At 41.6% G+C, this 18,917-nt stretch overlaps 1 protein-coding gene across 5 annotated transcripts in view; it reads right to left on the bottom strand.

Moving 5' to 3' along the window:
• Positions 1-18,917, bottom strand: part of GPATCH2L (G-patch domain containing 2 like) — a 45,952-nt gene that overhangs the window by 21,863 nt on the left and 5,172 nt on the right. For 4 of the 5 annotated variants that reach the window (XM_070941029.1, XM_070941022.1, XM_070941008.1 and 1 more), the window contains exons 3-6: positions 10,730-10,794; positions 8,605-8,781; positions 7,079-7,158; positions 323-390 (exon numbers count right to left, since the gene is read on the bottom strand). In XM_070941029.1, the coding sequence (XP_070797130.1) occupies positions 323-390; positions 7,079-7,158; positions 8,605-8,781; positions 10,730-10,794 (390 nt within the window). The remainder of the gene's footprint in view (positions 1-322; positions 391-7,078; positions 7,159-8,604; positions 8,782-10,729; positions 10,795-18,917) is intronic. The other variant, XM_070941034.1, reaches the window with a different exon arrangement.

The following is an 18,917-nucleotide window of genomic DNA, read 5'->3' as shown; positions in this document are numbered from 1 at the left end:
TATGCTGAAACAATATCCTTCAGCAATCCTATAAAGTGAAAAATAAATCTAATTCTTTATTATGAGAAGAAGCACCCATAGGATCTGATGCTTTCACATATTCAGGCAGTGCTATGATATACATATGAAGGGTTGGAGCTTGCAGTGTGCTACTGCGTTCATCATTTGCCCTCCTTCCCCAACACTCCCTATGGATGCCTCCATGGACAGACTTTCATATTTGATCTATGACACACATTATAGTAAACTTAAACTAACGAATATTTGTTTCCTGCCCAACCCCAAAGTTCTAGATCTTTATCTACTGTGCCCAGATGCTTACTCTTTTTGGCAGGAATCACCAATGATGTGGCTAATCCTCTCAGTACCCATTGCATTCATGATGGTCTCCTGAAACACAAAGTAAGAGGGGGAAAGACTAAGGCTAAAACTACACTGACTCATTTACTGAAACCTAAGTCAGCCTCAACTAACTACAAGTAGAGTGGGGTAGAAGTGCTGTTTTGATCCAAAAAGAGCATGCAAGACTTCTTGGGCAGCGGAAGAAGAAAAGGAGAGAGGAAGGAAAAGTGTGTATTAAATGGTATAGTCTTTTGTGGGATAGAAAACCATTTTCAGCTTTTTCAATATCACAGTTTCAAAATGGCTGCCACAAAAATGGCATTAATGATATAAAACAATTGCCATAATTATGTGGACATTTTTAAAACTGAATTCAATTAACACAATAACATCGTTGTTTCCCTCCAATTCAATTCCACAAAAAAACCCAACATACATAGCAAAAATAAAGTTCTATGATTCCTTTCTGGGAAGAAAACAAAGGCCATAAGGCTTGCTTCAGCACCACCCACCTCCAGGGAGGAATAGCAAAACTGCCACATATTAAAATGAGGCAACAGCAGTAGCAAGAATGAAGGTCCGAGAGTAGAAGAGCTACAAATGCTGTACCTTCCTCTGTCAGGCCCCACAAAGCTGGCAAACTCAAGAAACAAGAACCACTTGGTTTCTGGAAAGATCAATGTTGCTAACAGGGTGATATAACAGAATCATGAAAGCCTACCAGAAAAATTATCCTGCTCAAATTATACCTAGCATAAGTAAAGCACAGTTGCTTTGTGTCTCTTTCTTAAGCTTCTCCACTCTTGAGGTGTCTTTTTTTGCAATTCCTCCTTCACTTCCCAGGGTTTATTGGACATTCCATCACATTCTCCTCTAAACATATGTGCTATGTTGGCCAGCAAATTGAGGCTGCAGTCATAACGGATAGTTTTAAGATACTGTTTACTTCCTGAGCCAAAGAAAGTAATGGTAATTTAGGGAAGGAAAATGTAATTTAAAATAGTATTTAGCTATAGTAATTTTTTAGCGTTTTAGGAAGAGGGACAATCATGAGGTACTTCAGAAGAAAACTGCTAGCACCCATATTACTGAGTATATTACGTAACATATTTCAAGCAAGATCTAATACAAAATTGGATGTAACAAGAAGCGAGGTTCAAAATGCAAATCGCATTCATCCATGTGTCCGCTTCCATATAACATGGCCTTCAATCCTCACATTAAATTGTGATTGTGGTTGGCTCAATTTTATCCTCTCTTGGTTGCTTTTATTTGATTTCTGCTTTGAGAATGGAATCAGACTCGATCTCAAAATGATCCCTTCCTACTCTATGATTCTATATAGTTTGAATTTCAGACAGTCTTACTCCCCAAATCACAGTCTTCCTTTACAAACCAATTCTATGTTCATTCTTACATGGTATGAAATCAACCTCTGATAAATTAAAGAATATAGTGAAACAATCATACAAGTTAACTTTCATGCTCAATGGAATCATTTTACCTAAAGCATACAGAGAGAGCCAGTTTGATGTAGTGATTAAGTTACTAGGAAAGAAACCAGGTGATCACAAGTTCTAGCCCTGCTTTAGCCTGAAGCCAGATAGGTGACTTTGGGCTAATTACTCTTTCTTGGGAAGAAGGTGGCAATGGTAAACTAAAAAATTTTGCCAAGAAAGTTGTAGACAAACAACAAAAACAACTAAAAACATCACCAACAATACACTCACTGCTTTGTTTAAGTTTGATCAAGGAGCAACACCTTAGTGATATCAAAAAATTAAGAGATTGAATCCTGGTTAGTATTTAGATGAGAGATCACAGCAAATCCCCGGACTGAAGGTTAACTGGGAAGATGGGAAAAAGCAGAAGGCAGGAAAAAACACTTCTATATTCTGCCAAGAAAATTATGCAAACATATCTATATAGCCATCAAGATTCCAGCCCAGCTCAATGATGTCTTAGCTAATATTATTCTGCTTATAGATAATAGTCCCAAGATAATAATAATGCCTCATCTTGAATCTGATTGACTTTGAGTGGTCTAAGAATAGGCAATCTCAAGACCGCACAAAAAGCTCAACCGCAACCTAATTGAAAAATGCAGTCTATGAACTTTCTCCTGGAAGTTTGTACCATTGAGTTCAATGGAACTTACTTGAAAAATTGTATTACAATGCTGTATAATTATCTAGATTGCAAGGATAATATTCCCTACAAGGACTTAGTTTTCAACTTTGCTAAAAAAAACAGAATGAAACAACAAGCATTTTAGAATTTCCTCTTCTCGATCCATTTCCCTTTGAAATGTTCACTCCTGTACTATTTCACACCTTCTGCCTTTGTTTGCCTCCTAATTCTCCCTCCCATAATTAGCAAGATGAGAATTATTTTTTGTATTTACATTCAATGGAGAGGAAGTAGTCCTTGAGCTGCTAGACCCATGATGGCGAACCTATGGCACGCATGCTACAGGTGACACACGGAGCCATATCGGTGGGCATGCAAGCTCAGCTCTGGCATGCATGCGTGCGCTGGCCAGCTGATTTTCGGGCCTTCTGGTCCCACAGGAAATCGGCAAATGGGCTGTTTCCGGCCTCCGGAGGGCCTTTGGGGGGGAAGAGGCCATTTTTGCCCTCCCCAGGCTCCTAGAAAGCCTCTGGAGCCTGGGGAGGGCAAAAAACAGGCCTACCGGGCCAACTGTGCCATCGCGTGCCAAAAGCAGGGGGAGAGCAGGGGGGTCACGCGTGCATATGCGGGGGGTCAAGGCGCATAGAATTATGGGTGTGGGCACACGCATGCGCGACCCTCCCATGCTCCCCCCGCTTTTGGCACGCAATGGAAAAAAGGTTAGCCATCACTGTGCTAGACCATTCATTCAGCAACTGTTCAAATTTATGAGGATAACAGAACACCATAGCTGAAAGTGGTCTTGGAGGTCTTCTAGTCCATCTATGATGCTGAATGAATGGTGATTACAACCAGCTCTCATAGCGCTGGCAGTCCCACACCCCTGCCATTGCTATTTGTAGCCCACCCTGCCAGCTTCCTCAGAAAATCAAGGGAAGGTCGTGGGTTATTAGGATAAGCCTCTGCCACCCATGAACCTTCCTCCAGCCCCTCTGAGGTTGAGCTGCACTGGCCAATTGCAATCCTCATGACCTCTTCCCAATGTGCACCACACCTCCACATATTCTTCCTAACTCATGCTATACCCCCTCACACACACTTTCTGCACTGTACCTGTGCACTCCCTCACACTCTCCCTGACCCATGACTCTCACTCACACCCTCATCCCATCCCTGAGCCACACTGTACCCTCATGCACCTTCTGTGACCCTCCCTCATACAACTGCACATTGTATTGTCTTGTAATTCCTTCCTCTCAAAGCTCTCCATTTTACTGTGGGGAGGGGTCAAGATAAATGAGCAATTTCTATAAGCAATCTTTCCTGTGCATGATCTTTTTTTTTCTTTCTCCCTCTCACAAGAAAAGATTTATTTATTTTTATTCTGCTTGTGTTATTTTTATAAATAACTCAAAGCAGTGAACATACTTCATACCCCTTCCTTTTTCTCTTTTCCCCACAATAACATCCCTGTAAGGTGAGTAGGGCTGAAAGAGAGTGACTGGCTCGAAGTCACCCAGCTTGCTTTCATGTCTAAAGTAGGACTTGCAGCCTCCTGGTTTACAGCCTGATGCAGATTGGAGAGACACACAATGAGGAATACACCAAGTTATTTGTTAGCATGTTCACAACTCCCAGCCCTGAGAACGTTTAGGGATGCTGATGCCACAGCATTTCTTTCTTGTAAAAGGAACAGAAAAACGGAGGATGTGTAACTGATGTGTAACTGATTGCAATCAAATGACTGAGTAATGTTGTGAAGGTCATACATGCAGATATTGATCGCATAAAGTTATTTTTTTCAGCACCTAATTTATCCCAATCCTAATTCTGAGTTATCATTGAATGACAGAGACAATAAGAAAGGACTACCTATATTTTCTATTCCATTCAAGGAATCAAAATGGGAACATTTATGACAATTATTAGGCTATGGATTATATGAAAGTTAGGGGGAGAAGATTACCATCAACTATATACCTATAATTTTTATTCATCGTATTATTAAAGTACACAAAAATTGAACACATCATTTTAAATGGTATAATCTTCCTTCTAATTTTAGACCTAGTGTTAGAGACAAATTAAACCCTTCCTTCTTTAGTCATGTTCCAATGAAAATTACCCCTCTGTATCAGCCTTAGAGAAAGGATCCATTTGAACATATTATCAAATAAAAAACTGATATAGATTCTAATGACGTATTTAGCATCATATTATTCCCCCAAGGAAATGATGAAAGTTCAAGAGCTTTGTTTGCATTTTTTTAATCCTAACTTTGTTAATTACAATTAAGTATTTTGAGTTAACTGCAGAATTCTCATATGAAAGCTCATTAGCTTATTCTTAGCTATATAAATTACATAGCATACAGTAGTGTATCAAAGTTTAGGTCCAAGTCTAAGAAACAAAATTATTTAAACAAATATCTCCTTTAATTGGAACATGATTCCTTGACAATTATCAGCCATTTCTGTTGCAAGGCTATTCTACTTTCAACAATTTCTTACAACCAACAGTTCCATAAAAGTTTTTCTTTCAACTGAATCGGCCTTAAAGATTTGTAATACCATACTTACAGCAATAGTTCTTAAAACTGGGGGTTAATTATTCCCAAAGTGGTAGTTTGTGCATATCCCGGAAATAATGGAGCAATTTGTAATTGCTTCTTTGAGTCTAGGATCCACTTTGGGACTGCCACTGCCAAAACCCTTATGTAAAACAATAGTTCGCATTTTTATGGGGGCAATGACATTATTCAAGACCAGGAAAAGGGGATATTGGGTCAAACTATTTCGGAATCATTGTGCAAGAAAATAAAGTAACATTTATATTCATATACTGTCATGTATATCATTGTATATATTCATATGTGTTCTCTATAAATAAACTGCCTGAAAACTAGGATTTCATTATCAATAAAAATGTGTGTTGGTGTCCAGAAACACAAAACACCATCAAATGAAAGGCTTGTGTGAAGGCAACAGCGGGGATGAAAGATGAGCTATTTGTTACAGTAGAGAAATTATTAACTTAAACTGCCGTAATGTTTAAATTTACAGTTTATTACTGTGTAAATTACAAGCGATACTTTGGGTAATTAGCAGCTTGCTGGCAGGGAGCTTTGAATGAAACTCATTATTTATTATTACAATTTAGAAGAGAAGAGAGGAGGGGAAGCAGTGACCTCCACTGCGAATGACATAGATCCCTTTAAGGTGATGAAGATGAATTAAACAAGTAAATATTATTTTTCTCATTAGAGGAACCTTTAAAAAGCCTAGGACCCTAGGCCTTTACCAGTGGCCTAATAGCCCTTGCCCGAGACATAATATTCACTATAACTGAAAACATATTTGGACTCTTTAATTTGATAAGGTAAGTAGAGAGAAAGGGCTTGAAGAATTTGTTGAAGATGGAAGAAACATATTAAAATAAAGAAGCAGCCATTCACACATTAAGCTAATTAACTGATGAGTCAAACTTTTTTAATACATAAGATTTTTCTTTCTAGGCTCAAATGAAATTCCTAAAATAGCAATAGCACTTAGATTTATATACAGCCCACTCTAAGCGGTTTACAGCATGTTGCCCCCAACAATCTGGGTCTTCATTTTACCGATCTCGGAAGGATGGAAGGCTGAGTCAACCTTGAGCCGATGAGACTCAAACTGCCGAACTGCTGGCAGCTGACGGTCAGCAGAATTAGCCTGCAATACTGCACTCTAACCATTGCGCCACCATGGCTCTTAAATAAACTGCACATAAAGTCTAACTACCTTTACACATGCTTGCACTTTACACATGCAAATTAAGCTCCCAAAAAAACTTTCTGCTTAATATGTGGGAGATTGAGATTGCAGAATTCCACCTTCACACACAAAAGGATTCCAAGGATGGTAAGAAATGCTTGGATATATATATTTCATAAAAAATGAAATGACTTGCAGATGACAGGCACAATTCTCAGCATTTAAATCTACTGTAATACAAGAACCACACTAATATGTGGTTGACTCAGCCTTCCATCCTTCCGAGGTAGGAAAAATGAGGACCCGGTTTGTGGGGGCAATAAGCTGACTTTGTATAAAAAAGAACACCGCTTGGGGGGCCGAAAGCCCTACTAAGCAGGTATATACAAAAGTATGAAGGCTATTGTTTAACGCATTGTAAGCCGCCCTGAGTCTCCAGAGAAGGGCGGCATATAAATCGAACCAATCAATCAATCAATCAATCAATCAATAAATAAATAAATAAATAAGTCAATCAATATTTATTTTCTCCATCCTAGCTATCAAAATAGCTTTCCTCATCCCACGTACTGTACCTCTGCTTGGTATCAACATTCTTTCTTCTATTTACAGATATTTTTTTATACTGCACACATTCATATTTAGTCAGCCTCCTTTTCATAACAACATATTATTTTCCAACAGAACCTTATTGCCATTTTTAAAAAAATTATGAAAACATTTATGCATAACTAGAGTTTGTATATGAATACACAGTTGAAACTGTTAGAATGAACCACATGGCACATTTCACCAATTGGTATATTTCTTGACATTATGTGCTAAACAAATCATCATCCCCTATAAAGTAATACCTTGCTAACCAGCCTTCTACGGCCCTTCCTAAGACAGCGGGTAGCAACACTGGGAAGACGGTTCAAGCGAGGGTGAAATCCTGAAAAGAAAGAAGAGTATAATGAAGAAACATGAAAAAAATACAAACAGAATCAGCTGGAATAAAGAACAAGAATCTAGATCAGCTTCTGATTTCCAGGTTCTATTCTATGGAGCTTGTGCATATTACAAACTAAGATAAGAATGCACTGTATATTGCTGTGCCTTCTTTTCACAAGAGTGTGTTATAGAGTATAGGGCAGGGGTGTCACACTGCCAGTCCGCGAGCTGGATGTGTCACACGCACGCCCAGCACGTCACATGAGGACAACATCAATTCATATGTATGCAAATTCATATTGGTTTCTCAGGTATGTACTATGATCCCTAGTTTCTACATTACACTATAATCCAAGCTACTATGTTATTATCACCTATATTCTGAAAGTTGCACATGCTTATCACATCTGATTTGAGCTACAGTATATCCACAATGAAGGATGCGGTGGCTCAGTGGCTAAGACGCTGAGCTTGTCGATCGAAAGGTCAGCAGTTCAGCGCTTCGAATCCCTAGTGCCGCGTAACAGAATGAGCTCCCGTTATTTGTCCCAGCTTCTGCCAACCTAGCAGTTTGAAAGCATGTAAAAAATGCAAGTAGAAAAATAGGGACCACCTTTGGTGGGAAGGTAACAGTGTTCCGTGCGCCTTTGGCGTTTAATCATGCCGGCCACGTGACCATGGAGAAGTCTTTGGACAGTGCTGGCTCTTCGGCTTTGAAACGGAGATGAGCACCGCCCCCTAAAGTCGGGAACAACTAGTACATATCTGCAAGGGGATGTTATGGCTCCGTTACCAGAGCCTGTGTCATCGTCAGGAAAGGACTCCGAGAGTGAAGGGGAGGAGTTGGCAAGGCCTCCCTCTCCAGGACCCTCCTCTCTGGCAATGCCTTCGGTGTCCGCCGAAGGGCAAGAGATAGGGCCAGGGCCAAGCACGTCCACACAGCCACAGATGGACAGTGATGAGGGTAATGAGTCTTGGCTGGACCCACGCCAGCGTCGCAGAGATAAGCGCGCGCAACAGAAGAAAAGGCGTGCCCGAGATTAGGCTGAGTCACTGGACCACACCCCACAGGATAGAAAAGGGAGCGTGGTGGCCAGTCAAACCTTGTGGCGAACAAAGCTGAAAGCTTCCACACCATTCTGCATTGCCGGACTTTTGCTTTAAGACTGGATTAACTCTGGACTTGATTGTAGTTATTGAGCTGCTTTCCTTTGATGTATCAGAAGTGGGGAGAAGTTATCTCTCCTCTTTGTAAATAATAAACTCTTGGCAGGCAGCCACTAGGTTGTTGCCAAGTTCCATTATCATAAGGAAAAGGATTTTGCCGGCTGGTTTGGTCTTTAACTCCTGAACGTCTGTTGGTGTGTGTGTGTGGGGTTGGGGACAGAACAGGGGAACCTTTACCTTTATATCCACAATACGAAAGTATTAACATAAAGAATCTCACCTCTTGTAACAGGCCGAGAGGGCAGAAGGAATGTTGGCTCTGAGATTTTTTCAAGGCTCGAGTCCATTCGTTCCATATCAGACGGGCGGTCAGGTCCCCACTTGGGCAAAAGATTGGGAACTGTGAATCCTGAGACACATTCGCCCTCATAGAACCAATCACTTTGTTCATCATCACCTAGGAAGGAAATAAAAAGCTATTCAAATATATTCTTACTGTGAATCTCCTTATACACTAAAACGTCAGAACCACTAAACAGGCAAAAGTTATGAAGCTGTGAGTAGAGGACAATTTAAAGGTAGTCACAACCTTTTTTTTTTTTAAATCTTACAGGTTTGGACAGGCAAAGTCATGTCAAAACTCACTCAGGGGTCTACCAGCTGCAGTATGCCCAGACAATCTGGGAGCACCTTTGACTTCTTTTAATGTAAAGAGACAAAGCTGGAAGGCTGTCAAATCTTATCCCGGCCTTTGCTATTTTGCCTACAGTTGCATTCCACAAATGTTGACATCTTTTGTGATATATCAATTAAAATGTAATTGTTAAAAACAGTAAATTTATTTCTTACCCAGACTTGACATCATGAAATCATCATATTTATTCATAGAAAATTCACCCAAATTCATTAATCGTTTTAGAGGACTGGTTTATCACAAAGTTTGAGAATCACTCTTCTAAGATAAATATATCCCTAAATTCATTGATGACAACAAAGTCTTAAATTATAATAGTACTGCATCTTGATGTCTCTATAGTTATCTGTAGACATCTCCATCTCCGACTCAAATGAACCTGTAAGTATCCTTACATAACTCCTTGCCATTCTTAGAAGATACAACATATTTAATAATAAGTCAGTGCCTTTTTAGGCCATTTTAAATGTTTTTACATTATTACAGGAACGGTAAAGCTCGGAGGCTCCAACTGGTGCAGAATGCAGCCGCGTGGGTACTTATGGGGGCGACATGGCGCTCTCACGTGACACCTCTCCTGCGCGAGCTGCATTGGCTTCCAGTGGTCTTCCGGGTGCGCTTCAAGGTATTGGTTCTCATCTTCAAAGCGCTCCATGGCTTAGGGCCCGGTTATTTACGAGACCACCTTCTGCCACCGATAACCTCCCACCGGCCAATACGCTCCCACAGAGAGGGCCTCCTCAGGGTGCCGTCGGTCAGGCAATGTCGGCTGGCGACCCACCGGGGAAGAGCCTTCTCTGTGGGAGCACCCGCCCTCTGGAATGAGCTACCCCCAGGGATACGACTGATCCCGGACCTCCGGACCTTCCGCCGGGCCCTGAAGACTTTTTTATTTCAGCAAGCCGGGCTGGGTTAAAAAATTTTAATTGGTGAATTTTAGGGGTTTTAAATTGGGGGAAGCCAAAGATAAATTTAATTTTGTTTTATAGTATTTTAATGTTTATATTGTATGTTTTTTAATTTTGGCTGTTCACCGCCCCGAGTCCTTCGGGAGAGGGGGCGGTATAAAAATTTAATAAATAAATAAATAAATAAATAAATAAATAAATAAATAAATAAATACCCTCCCCCCCCGCCACCCTCAGATATTACTGAAGTGCAACTCACAGCAACCCTCGCCATTTTAGTTGGGCCTGTTGAGCCTTATAGTTCAGCAAAATATAATGGCCACAACATGTTTATCTTTGCTTTAATAAATGGCATGGGATGTAAAACGGAGTTAGCCTTGCCACAAGTGATCACTGAAATCCGCATTATTTTTTAAGGCATTTTGTTATAGTGCCACAACACAGACCAAAAAATACAGTTTTATACCATCTGGCAGGTATGCAACTGCTAGAACAGCAGAAGAATTGCAACAAGCAAAAAAAAAAAAAAAATCCAAAGCCTACAGAGCAATCAGGGATGAATGACTTGTTACAGTTCAAGGAAGAATCAGAATTCAGCCTCAAAATAATACTTTAAATTTTCCTTCTTTTCTTCTTCTCCTATACAGATTGACCACAAGTACCTGTGCCTGATATCAATTTCATTTTAACGTAAGCCGATTAGTGTACATATAAAGCGACAATAAAGTTATTTTAAGCCTAAATCTGATTTATCATTCAAAGCACTAAATTATAGAAGAAATAGAGACATGACCTATTCTTACCTTGGCGACCTTCATCATTGGTGAAAAGGCCAGTGTCACTGCTGCTGCAAACACTGCTGGTTTCACTGGAAAGGGAAAACAAAGAATTAAGTATATATGCATTACATATATACTTTTTTCTAAGAATAAATCCTTCACTGCAAGGAAACTTCTCACAAACTTTCAGCACAACAAATAATAGTGGTATTGCTTTATTCATCTCAACAACTTGATTAATCCTGACATGGATGCCCCAAAAAACTGGATGGGTGAATATAAAATATATGGAATGAAAAATAAATTAGGAAAATATGCAATAATCTAAAAAAAAGAGACTAAGGGAAAAATACATGAATTACCAGTAATATCATTGATTTTTACACATAGTCCTTGACTTATGACTAGAACTAGGAAACGAATTTCTATCACTAAGGAATACGGCCATAAAATTCAATGTCATGCTGTTGCGTTGCTTAGCAACTGCAATTCCAGCAATCCCAGTTGGGGTTATAACTCAGGACATGCAAGTAAGCGGAAAGGGGAGGGAATCCCAGCTGCAACACAGCACCAATTTCTGGGAGGCCAGAGACCACATGGGCACTGCAATGACCATAACTTCAAGGACTGCTCATAAATTCCTTTGTTCGGCATCAGCATAGCTTTGAATAGTCACTGAATGGATAGTCATAAACTGAGGACTACCTGTATACATTGTACATGGTTAGAAAGCAGAAATGCACTGGTTTCCAGACTTGTCCCCTCTCCTAGCACAACAGTACAATCGTCTGGAAAATAAAATGTTAAAAGCACTGCAGTCTGCTATCTCTCCCATATTAAAAGAAATCTCCAAAATAGATTAAGTTGCCGGTAAAGTAATTTTGCAGAGAAAAGGGACGCCCTACATATATATTAGCAGAGAAAAACACAGAGGAAATAGAGAAGAGATAGGAAAACCAGCATGTAAAGACATCAAATGAAAACATCAAGAGCTACTCTTCAGGGTGCTATGTGCTCATATATGACATCTGATGTAATATTTGTATACTCGCCTCCTGCTCTCAAAGGCTAAATGTAAAGGTAAAGATTTCCCCTGTCCAGTCATATCCGACTTTAAGGCACAGTGCTCATCTCTGTTTCTTGGCTGAGGGAGCCAGCGTTCTCTGAAGACATTTTCCATGGTCATATGGCCAGCATGGAATGCTGTTACCTTCCCACCAAAGTAGTACCTATTTATCTACTCACATTTGTATGCTTTCAAACTGGTAGGTGGATAGGGCCCTCAAAGGCTAGGTCACACAAAATGAAGGTTTAGTTCAACATAGAAATCCCCAACTTAAGGACAAGTTCTATTTCTAACTCTTTGTTTAACCCAAATTTGTACATAAGTCAGAACTTAAAGGCTTTCAGGGACTGCTGAAAACAGACCGCACATTAAAGAAATGCACAGCTTCAACAGTTTGTCAGTTCAAACAAGAAGAATGCAGTCTCCACTTTTAGTAAGAGGCAGTGAGTTCTTATCTAAGGGTTGTCCTTAAATCAAACATTTTAAACCCAGAGACTGCCTTCATTAAAAATATAAGGAACAGCATATTTAAAGGAGAATCAATATTGCAGAGAATGATGCCAAGCAGGAAGCCTGGGTGAGAAAATAACAGAATAACATAACAGAATAAAGCAGATATAAAAATAGCCTTCAAGTGAGCATTCTAGCGATACAGCAAAGCTGCTGAACATCATCTCGCTGACTGCAGCTCACCTGACATTAAAATTTTTATGAGGAGACAGAGGCGTAATGGAGAATATAAGGTTTAGCCAATCATATGGGTGGATATAGAAAGAGAGGGCTGTTTCTAAGCTATTTAAAACTTTGGTGTTGCCTTCCAGAGCATCTGAAACAGGCAGTCTTTAGTGATTTTGGAGGGGTGCCTGCGCCTTACAGCCGTGATGGCGAATCTATGGCACGCATTCCAGAGGTGACACACAGTGTCCTTTCTGTGGGAACGTAAGCTGTAGCCCCAGTTCAGCTCCGCCGCACATGTGTGCGTGCCTCCCGCCAGCCACCTGGTCTTTGGGTCTCTGCCGTGTATGTGGGGGGGGGCGGGGACAATGCAGGGGGCAGGGCGTATACGGGGTCCTCATGCGCGGGGGCCACATACGCATTGCATTTTGGGGGTTCGGGCACAGCGCGCTTTGGGCACTCGTTCCGGAAAATGTTTGCCATCACTGCATTAGACTCATATTGACCCCTGACCACTGTCTGGACAAATCCCCACAGTTTTCTTGGCAAGATTTTTGAAGCAATTTGCCACTGCTTTCTTCCCAGGGCAAAAAGTAAGCAATGATTCTTTAAGTTATTCAGCATTGTACAATGAACATATAAAGAACATACGTAAAAAATAATTGTAAGGAATAATCATATATCAGTATTATTAGTAGAAAATAACAGATATCTATTAGTGGAGTTAGAGAAAATGAGCACAACTGATTGTTGAATGATGACATGAGGCACACTGTACAAGCAAAGGCAACATTACAGATTTTCTCAACCTCACAATTATTTTGTTACTTTTATTAATTAAACTGCTTCAATTAGGTGTTTCTTAACTTTGGCAATGTTTAAGATGTATGGACTTCAACTCCCATAATTCTCCAGCCAATTGAAGCCCACATTGCTTTAACAGCCAGACATCAGTTTTTTAACTAGAATAAAGGGACACAAAAAGCATACACTAATAAATAGGCATTTTTAAAAATAATATTTGGGAGGAGGGGTAGAAAGCAAAACGATTTGCAGTATAACATTGTGCTTATATTACATGTGAATATCTTCTTCATTTATTTCACTAGAAAGGAAGGATAGATCTCCCTGGGTAACACATGCATCTCGAATCAATAGCCAGATCAACATTCCAAATACTTGGATAATCATTTCTCTATTAATTATTATGATTTGTGGTCAGCTTCATATTTTGTAAATAAAAACAAAGCAAGAAAATTAGGTGGCCTTGAATTTCTTTAAACAAAAGAACACACTCCAGCATTCCTTCTGTTTATATACTGTAGTTACAAATGCCAAGTGTATCTGACAATTATTTGAGGATCAGGTATGTATGATAGCATGTGATTTATATTTACTTATGTGGGGTATCTTTGTCAGTGCCATTAGAAAGACACTAAGAGATCCCATAATAATCAACTCCTGCAACCATCTGTATCTCAGAGTTAAATGGTTATGTTCAAAAATAAAAGCATAGGGTCTCCCTTTCATAATTACTGAAAAATACAAATATTAATAAGGATTGGAGACTTAACACTTATCATTTGCTCAGTATTTTCTTGTTAAAGAAACATTCATTGCAGCTTTAGAGAGCAAAGCCACAGAGTGCATTACAGGTAATCCTCGACTTACAACAGTTCATTTAGTGACTGTTCAAAGTTATACGGCAGTGAAAAAAAGTGACTCATGGACTGTTTTTCACAGTTACAACCATTGCAGCATCCCCATAATCATGTGATTAAAATTCAGATGTTTGGCAGTTGGTTTATATTTATGACCTTTGCTCTGTCCCAAGATTCGGTAATCACCTTTTATGACCTTGGAGGGTAGAGCCGAGGACTTTGTACAGTATCTGCATGACAAAATCACTCAGATTCGGGAAGGTCTGGACTCCGACTGGGTAGTTTCAGGGGGGATGACTGAGGCAGGTCTTGAAAACGGTATCTGGGATGAGTTTGATCCTGTGACTCCTGATGACGTGGACAGGATTCTGGGTAGACTGAACGCGACCACATGTTTGTTGGACCCGTGCCCCTCCTAGTTAGTGCTGGCTTCTCGGGAGGTGACGCAAGGCTGGCTCCAGGGGATTATAAATGCTTCACTGAGTGAGGGTGACTTCCCCGCCGCCTTGAAAGAGGCGGTGGTGAGGCCTCTCCTCAAGAAGCCTTCCCTGGGCCTGGCAGTGTTGTCTAATTATCGTCCAGTCTCCAACCTTCGCTTTGTGGCAAAGGTTGTTGAGAGTGTGGTTGCGCGACAGCTCCCCCAGCACCTGGATGAAACGGTGTATATGGATCTGTTCCAGTCGGGCTTCAGGCCTGGTACAGCACGGAAACGGCATTGGTCGCGTTGGTTGATGATCTCTGGAGGGCTCGGGACAGAGGTTGCTTCTCTGTCCTGGTCCTATTAGATCTCTCAGCGGCTTTGATACCATCGACCATGGTATCATGCTGCACCGGTTGGAAGAGTTAGGGGTGGGGGTCACTGTGTTGCGGTGGTTCTCCTCCTTTCTCTCCGACCAGTTGCAGTCTGTGTTGGCAGGGGGGCAGAGGCCGACCCCGAGGCGCCTATGTGGGGTGCCACAAGGGTCGGTCCTCTGGCCCCTTCTATTTAACATTTATGTAAAGCCGCTGGGCGAGATCATTCGTGGTTTCGGGGTGAAGTACCATCAGTACGCTGACGATACTCAGCTGTACATCTCCACCGCGGACCACCCCAACGATGCCCTTGAAGTGATGGAGGCCATGCAGATCTGGATCGGGAGAAACAGGCTCAGGCTCAACCCATCCAAGACCGAGTGGCTGTGGTTTCCAACGTCCTGATATAGTCAGTTGGTGCCATCACTGACTATTGGGGGCGAATCACTGGCCCCCACGGAGAGGGCTTGCAACTTAGGCGTCCTCCTGGATTCATGGCTGTCTTTAGAAGAGCACTTGACGGCCGTGACCGGGAAGATTTTTCATCAGGTTCGCCCGATTCGACAGTTGTGTCCCTTTCTGGATCGGGACTCCTTACGCACGGTCACTCATGCCCTCGTCACTTCCCGCCTGGACTACTGCAACGCTCTCTACATGGGGCTCCCCTTGAGGAGCACCCGGAGGCTCCAACTGGCGCAGAGTGCGGTCGCGCGGGTGGTTATGGGAGCGACATGGCATTCCCATGTAACACCTCTCCTGCGCGAGCTGCACTGGCTCCTGGTGGTCTTCCGTGTACGCTTCAAGGTCTTGGTTACCACCTTTAGAGCGCTCCATGGCTTAGGACCTGGTTATCTACGGGACAGCCTGCTGCCACCAGTAGCCTCCCACCGGCCGGTACGAGAGAGGGGCTCCTCCGGGTGCCATTGGCCAAACAATGTCGACTGGCGACCCCCAGGGGGAGAACCTTCTCTGTGGAGGCACCTACTTTCTGGAATGAGCTCCCCCCAGAGATACGGAGGATCCCGGATTTACGCACCTTCTGCCGCGCTCTCAAGACCTTTTTATTCCATCAGGCTGGCCTGACCTAATTTTTTCCCTTTTTAAAATGCAAATTTTAATCTGTTCTTAATTATTGGGGTGTTTTAAATCTGTCTGCAGCCAAATTGTTTAATTTGATTTTATTCTGCTTTTAAATTTTGTATTTATGTGTTTTATCTTGTGCCTGTTCACCGCCCTGAGTCCTTCAGGAGTAGGGCGGTATATAAATCAAATAAAACCTAAACCTAAACCTAAACCTAAACCTTCTGACAAGCAAAGTCAATGGGGAAACTAGATTCACTTAACAACCAGGTTAAGAATTTATCAACTGCAGTGATTCACTTAACAACTATGGCATGAAAGGTCATAAAATGGGGCAAAACTCACTTAACAAATGTTTCATTTAACAACAGAAATTTTGGACTCCATTGTGGTTGTAAATCGAGGACCACTTGAATATGGCAGTAGACACCAGTAGCTTCTCTAAAATTGGCTAAGAGCACTATAAAGAGGAAGAGCATCCTGTCATATTGCATTACTGTCTGGTTGGAAGCATTGCTGCTTCAGACAGGAAGGTGATGGAGAGAATGGTGAGAATGGCAGAAAAGATCATTGGAAGTTCACTCCCTTCCATCCAGGACATGGCATATAAGCACTGCTTGAGCAGAGTCCACAGGATTGTCTGGGACACTACACATCCTCTTCACAACTTGTTTTCCTTGTTACATTCTGGGAGGAAGCTTTATAGTACCCGAAGCAGAACATCTAGATTCAGTCAGTTTTGTTCCATATAGCATCAACCTTGTGAACTCTCAAGTTTCCTCTTTCCACTATGTATTCAAAATGGACAGTGATGATGATGATGATGATGATGATGATGATGATGATGTGTGTGTGTGTGTGTGTGTGGTGTGTAGGATCTTCTGCTTGGGCAGTGGGGTTGGACTAGATGACCTACAAAGTCCCTTCTAGCTCTGTTAATCTGTATATGTGCAGGTACATATTTATGTATGTATATAGCATGTGTATATGTGTGTTATGTATGTGTTTGGGTAAATATACACTTTCTCTTGAGAGCAGGCAACAGAATTTCATTTTTAACATGGGCCAGTGTGCTCACAGTAAAAAAAAAAAAGACAGTAAAGTTATCTTATTTTATGTATCTTATCTTAATTTATACAATTATTTCACTGTTAAATGTAAACTCAGAGTGATCCTTGTTCTCATTTCTCAATAAAAGATATGAGCAAAACAAAATGGTAACCTGTTCTCTTATAAATAAATTCTATCATACATCTACTTACAGGTCTTAAGTAGATAGGAGGTAGCAGGACAAGACAGTGTTAGGTAATTGGCAACCAAATTTAGGGTATGAGGGTCTGTGGTTTTGACATGTATCTGTTTTGGAAGTACTACCAAATCCTCAAATGGAATGAAACAAAAATAACAAAGTGACTAAGCCTCATTTCTCACTTTTCTCACCCAAATGATCATACAAACTAGGTTATTTTTACATTGAATTCTTACTGGAAAGTTCACAGTCCCTTAGTACAGGCCATACAGTCCAGTAAGCACTGATTAATGACCTCCAGTTACAAAGAAGGCTACTTGCCTTAACCAGAAAATAATGAATGCCATTGATCCAACAAGCTACTGATATAGAGTTATTGATCACCCAATCTTTGGTTAAAACGGTCTTCATTTAGCAATTGCACAATTGCCAACACCTGGACCAAAGCACGCCTGTAATTAAATAGTTCAGAAGAGTTAAAGTGAGAGGTGATGGACAGATCTCAGCTCTCCCCCATTCAGTTATGCTTCTGAGCTATTGTTTGTGTCAAGAAGAGTATTGATTTTCTATAAAAATAAAAAAACAAGAGGCACAGAGGGGGTGCAGAAGGTCAGGCTGGGCTGAAGAAGGAGGGGGAGGCTAAACACTCCATCTCTGTCACTTGCTCTGTCACCAAACAAGCAAGCATTCATACCTCTTTACCCAAGTTCTAAAGTAGCCACTTCAGCTTATTGATTGATTGATTGATCGATCGATTGAATTTATATTGCTGCCTATTCGCCCATGGCAACTCAAGGCGGCTTACAGAATATAAAAACACATTTAAAACAATAAAAACTAAGAAAAAGAATCAAATAAATTAATATAGTACAATATAATAAAATCACCCCCTACCTCCCACCCCCGGCCCCGGCAACAGCAAATCACACGAGCCATTTAATAGGCTCCATCCCGCTCTGGGTTCCCCAGGCCCGCTGGCAGAACCAGGTCTTCAGCATCTTCCAGAAGAGTATTAGAGTGGGGACCATTTTAATCTCTGGGGGAATGATGTTCCAGAGAAAGGGAGCCACCACAGAGAAGGGCCTTCTTCTGGGTCCCACCAGGTGTATCTCCCTCAGGGATGGGACCTGCAACATTCCCTGCCTCCCCGCTCTGATGGGTCGGGTAGATGTGACCGGCAAGAGACAGTCCCTCAGATGGTCCCAAGCCATGAATGGCTTTAAAGGTGACAACCAGCACCTTGAATTGCACCCTGAAGCAAATCAGCAACAATGCAGCTCCCAGGGTCTGCACAAAACCATGCGGGCCACTGCATTTTGCACCAACTGGAGCTTCCAGATGCTCTTCAAGGGCAGCCCCATGTAGACCGCATTGCAATAGTCAAGACGGGAAGTGACTAGGGCATGAGTGACTGTGAGTAGGGACTGTTGGTCCAGGAAAGGGCATAACTGGGGCACAACCTGCAGTTGCGCAAAGCCCCCCCCCCCCCCCCCGGCAACGACTGCCACCTGCTCTTCAAGCAGAAGTCATGAGTCCAGGAAAATCCCTAGATTACACAGAGGATCTGTTTGGGGTAGTGCCACCCCATCCAAGACCAAAGGTGGCAATTCTCCCTGAGCCAATGAACCCCAAACCCAGAGCCATTCGGTCTTGCAAGGGTTTAGTTTCAACCCGTTGCTCCCCATCCAG

This window comes from Pituophis catenifer, unplaced genomic scaffold (genome assembly GCF_029215685.1).
Source record: "Pituophis catenifer annectens isolate HBS135680 unplaced genomic scaffold, rPitCat1.0.hap2 SCAF_1, whole genome shotgun sequence".
NCBI lineage: Eukaryota > Metazoa > Chordata > Lepidosauria > Squamata > Colubridae > Pituophis > Pituophis catenifer.
The sequence above is the reverse complement of the archived record's forward strand: the minus strand, read 5'-3'. Positions and strand labels throughout refer to the sequence as shown.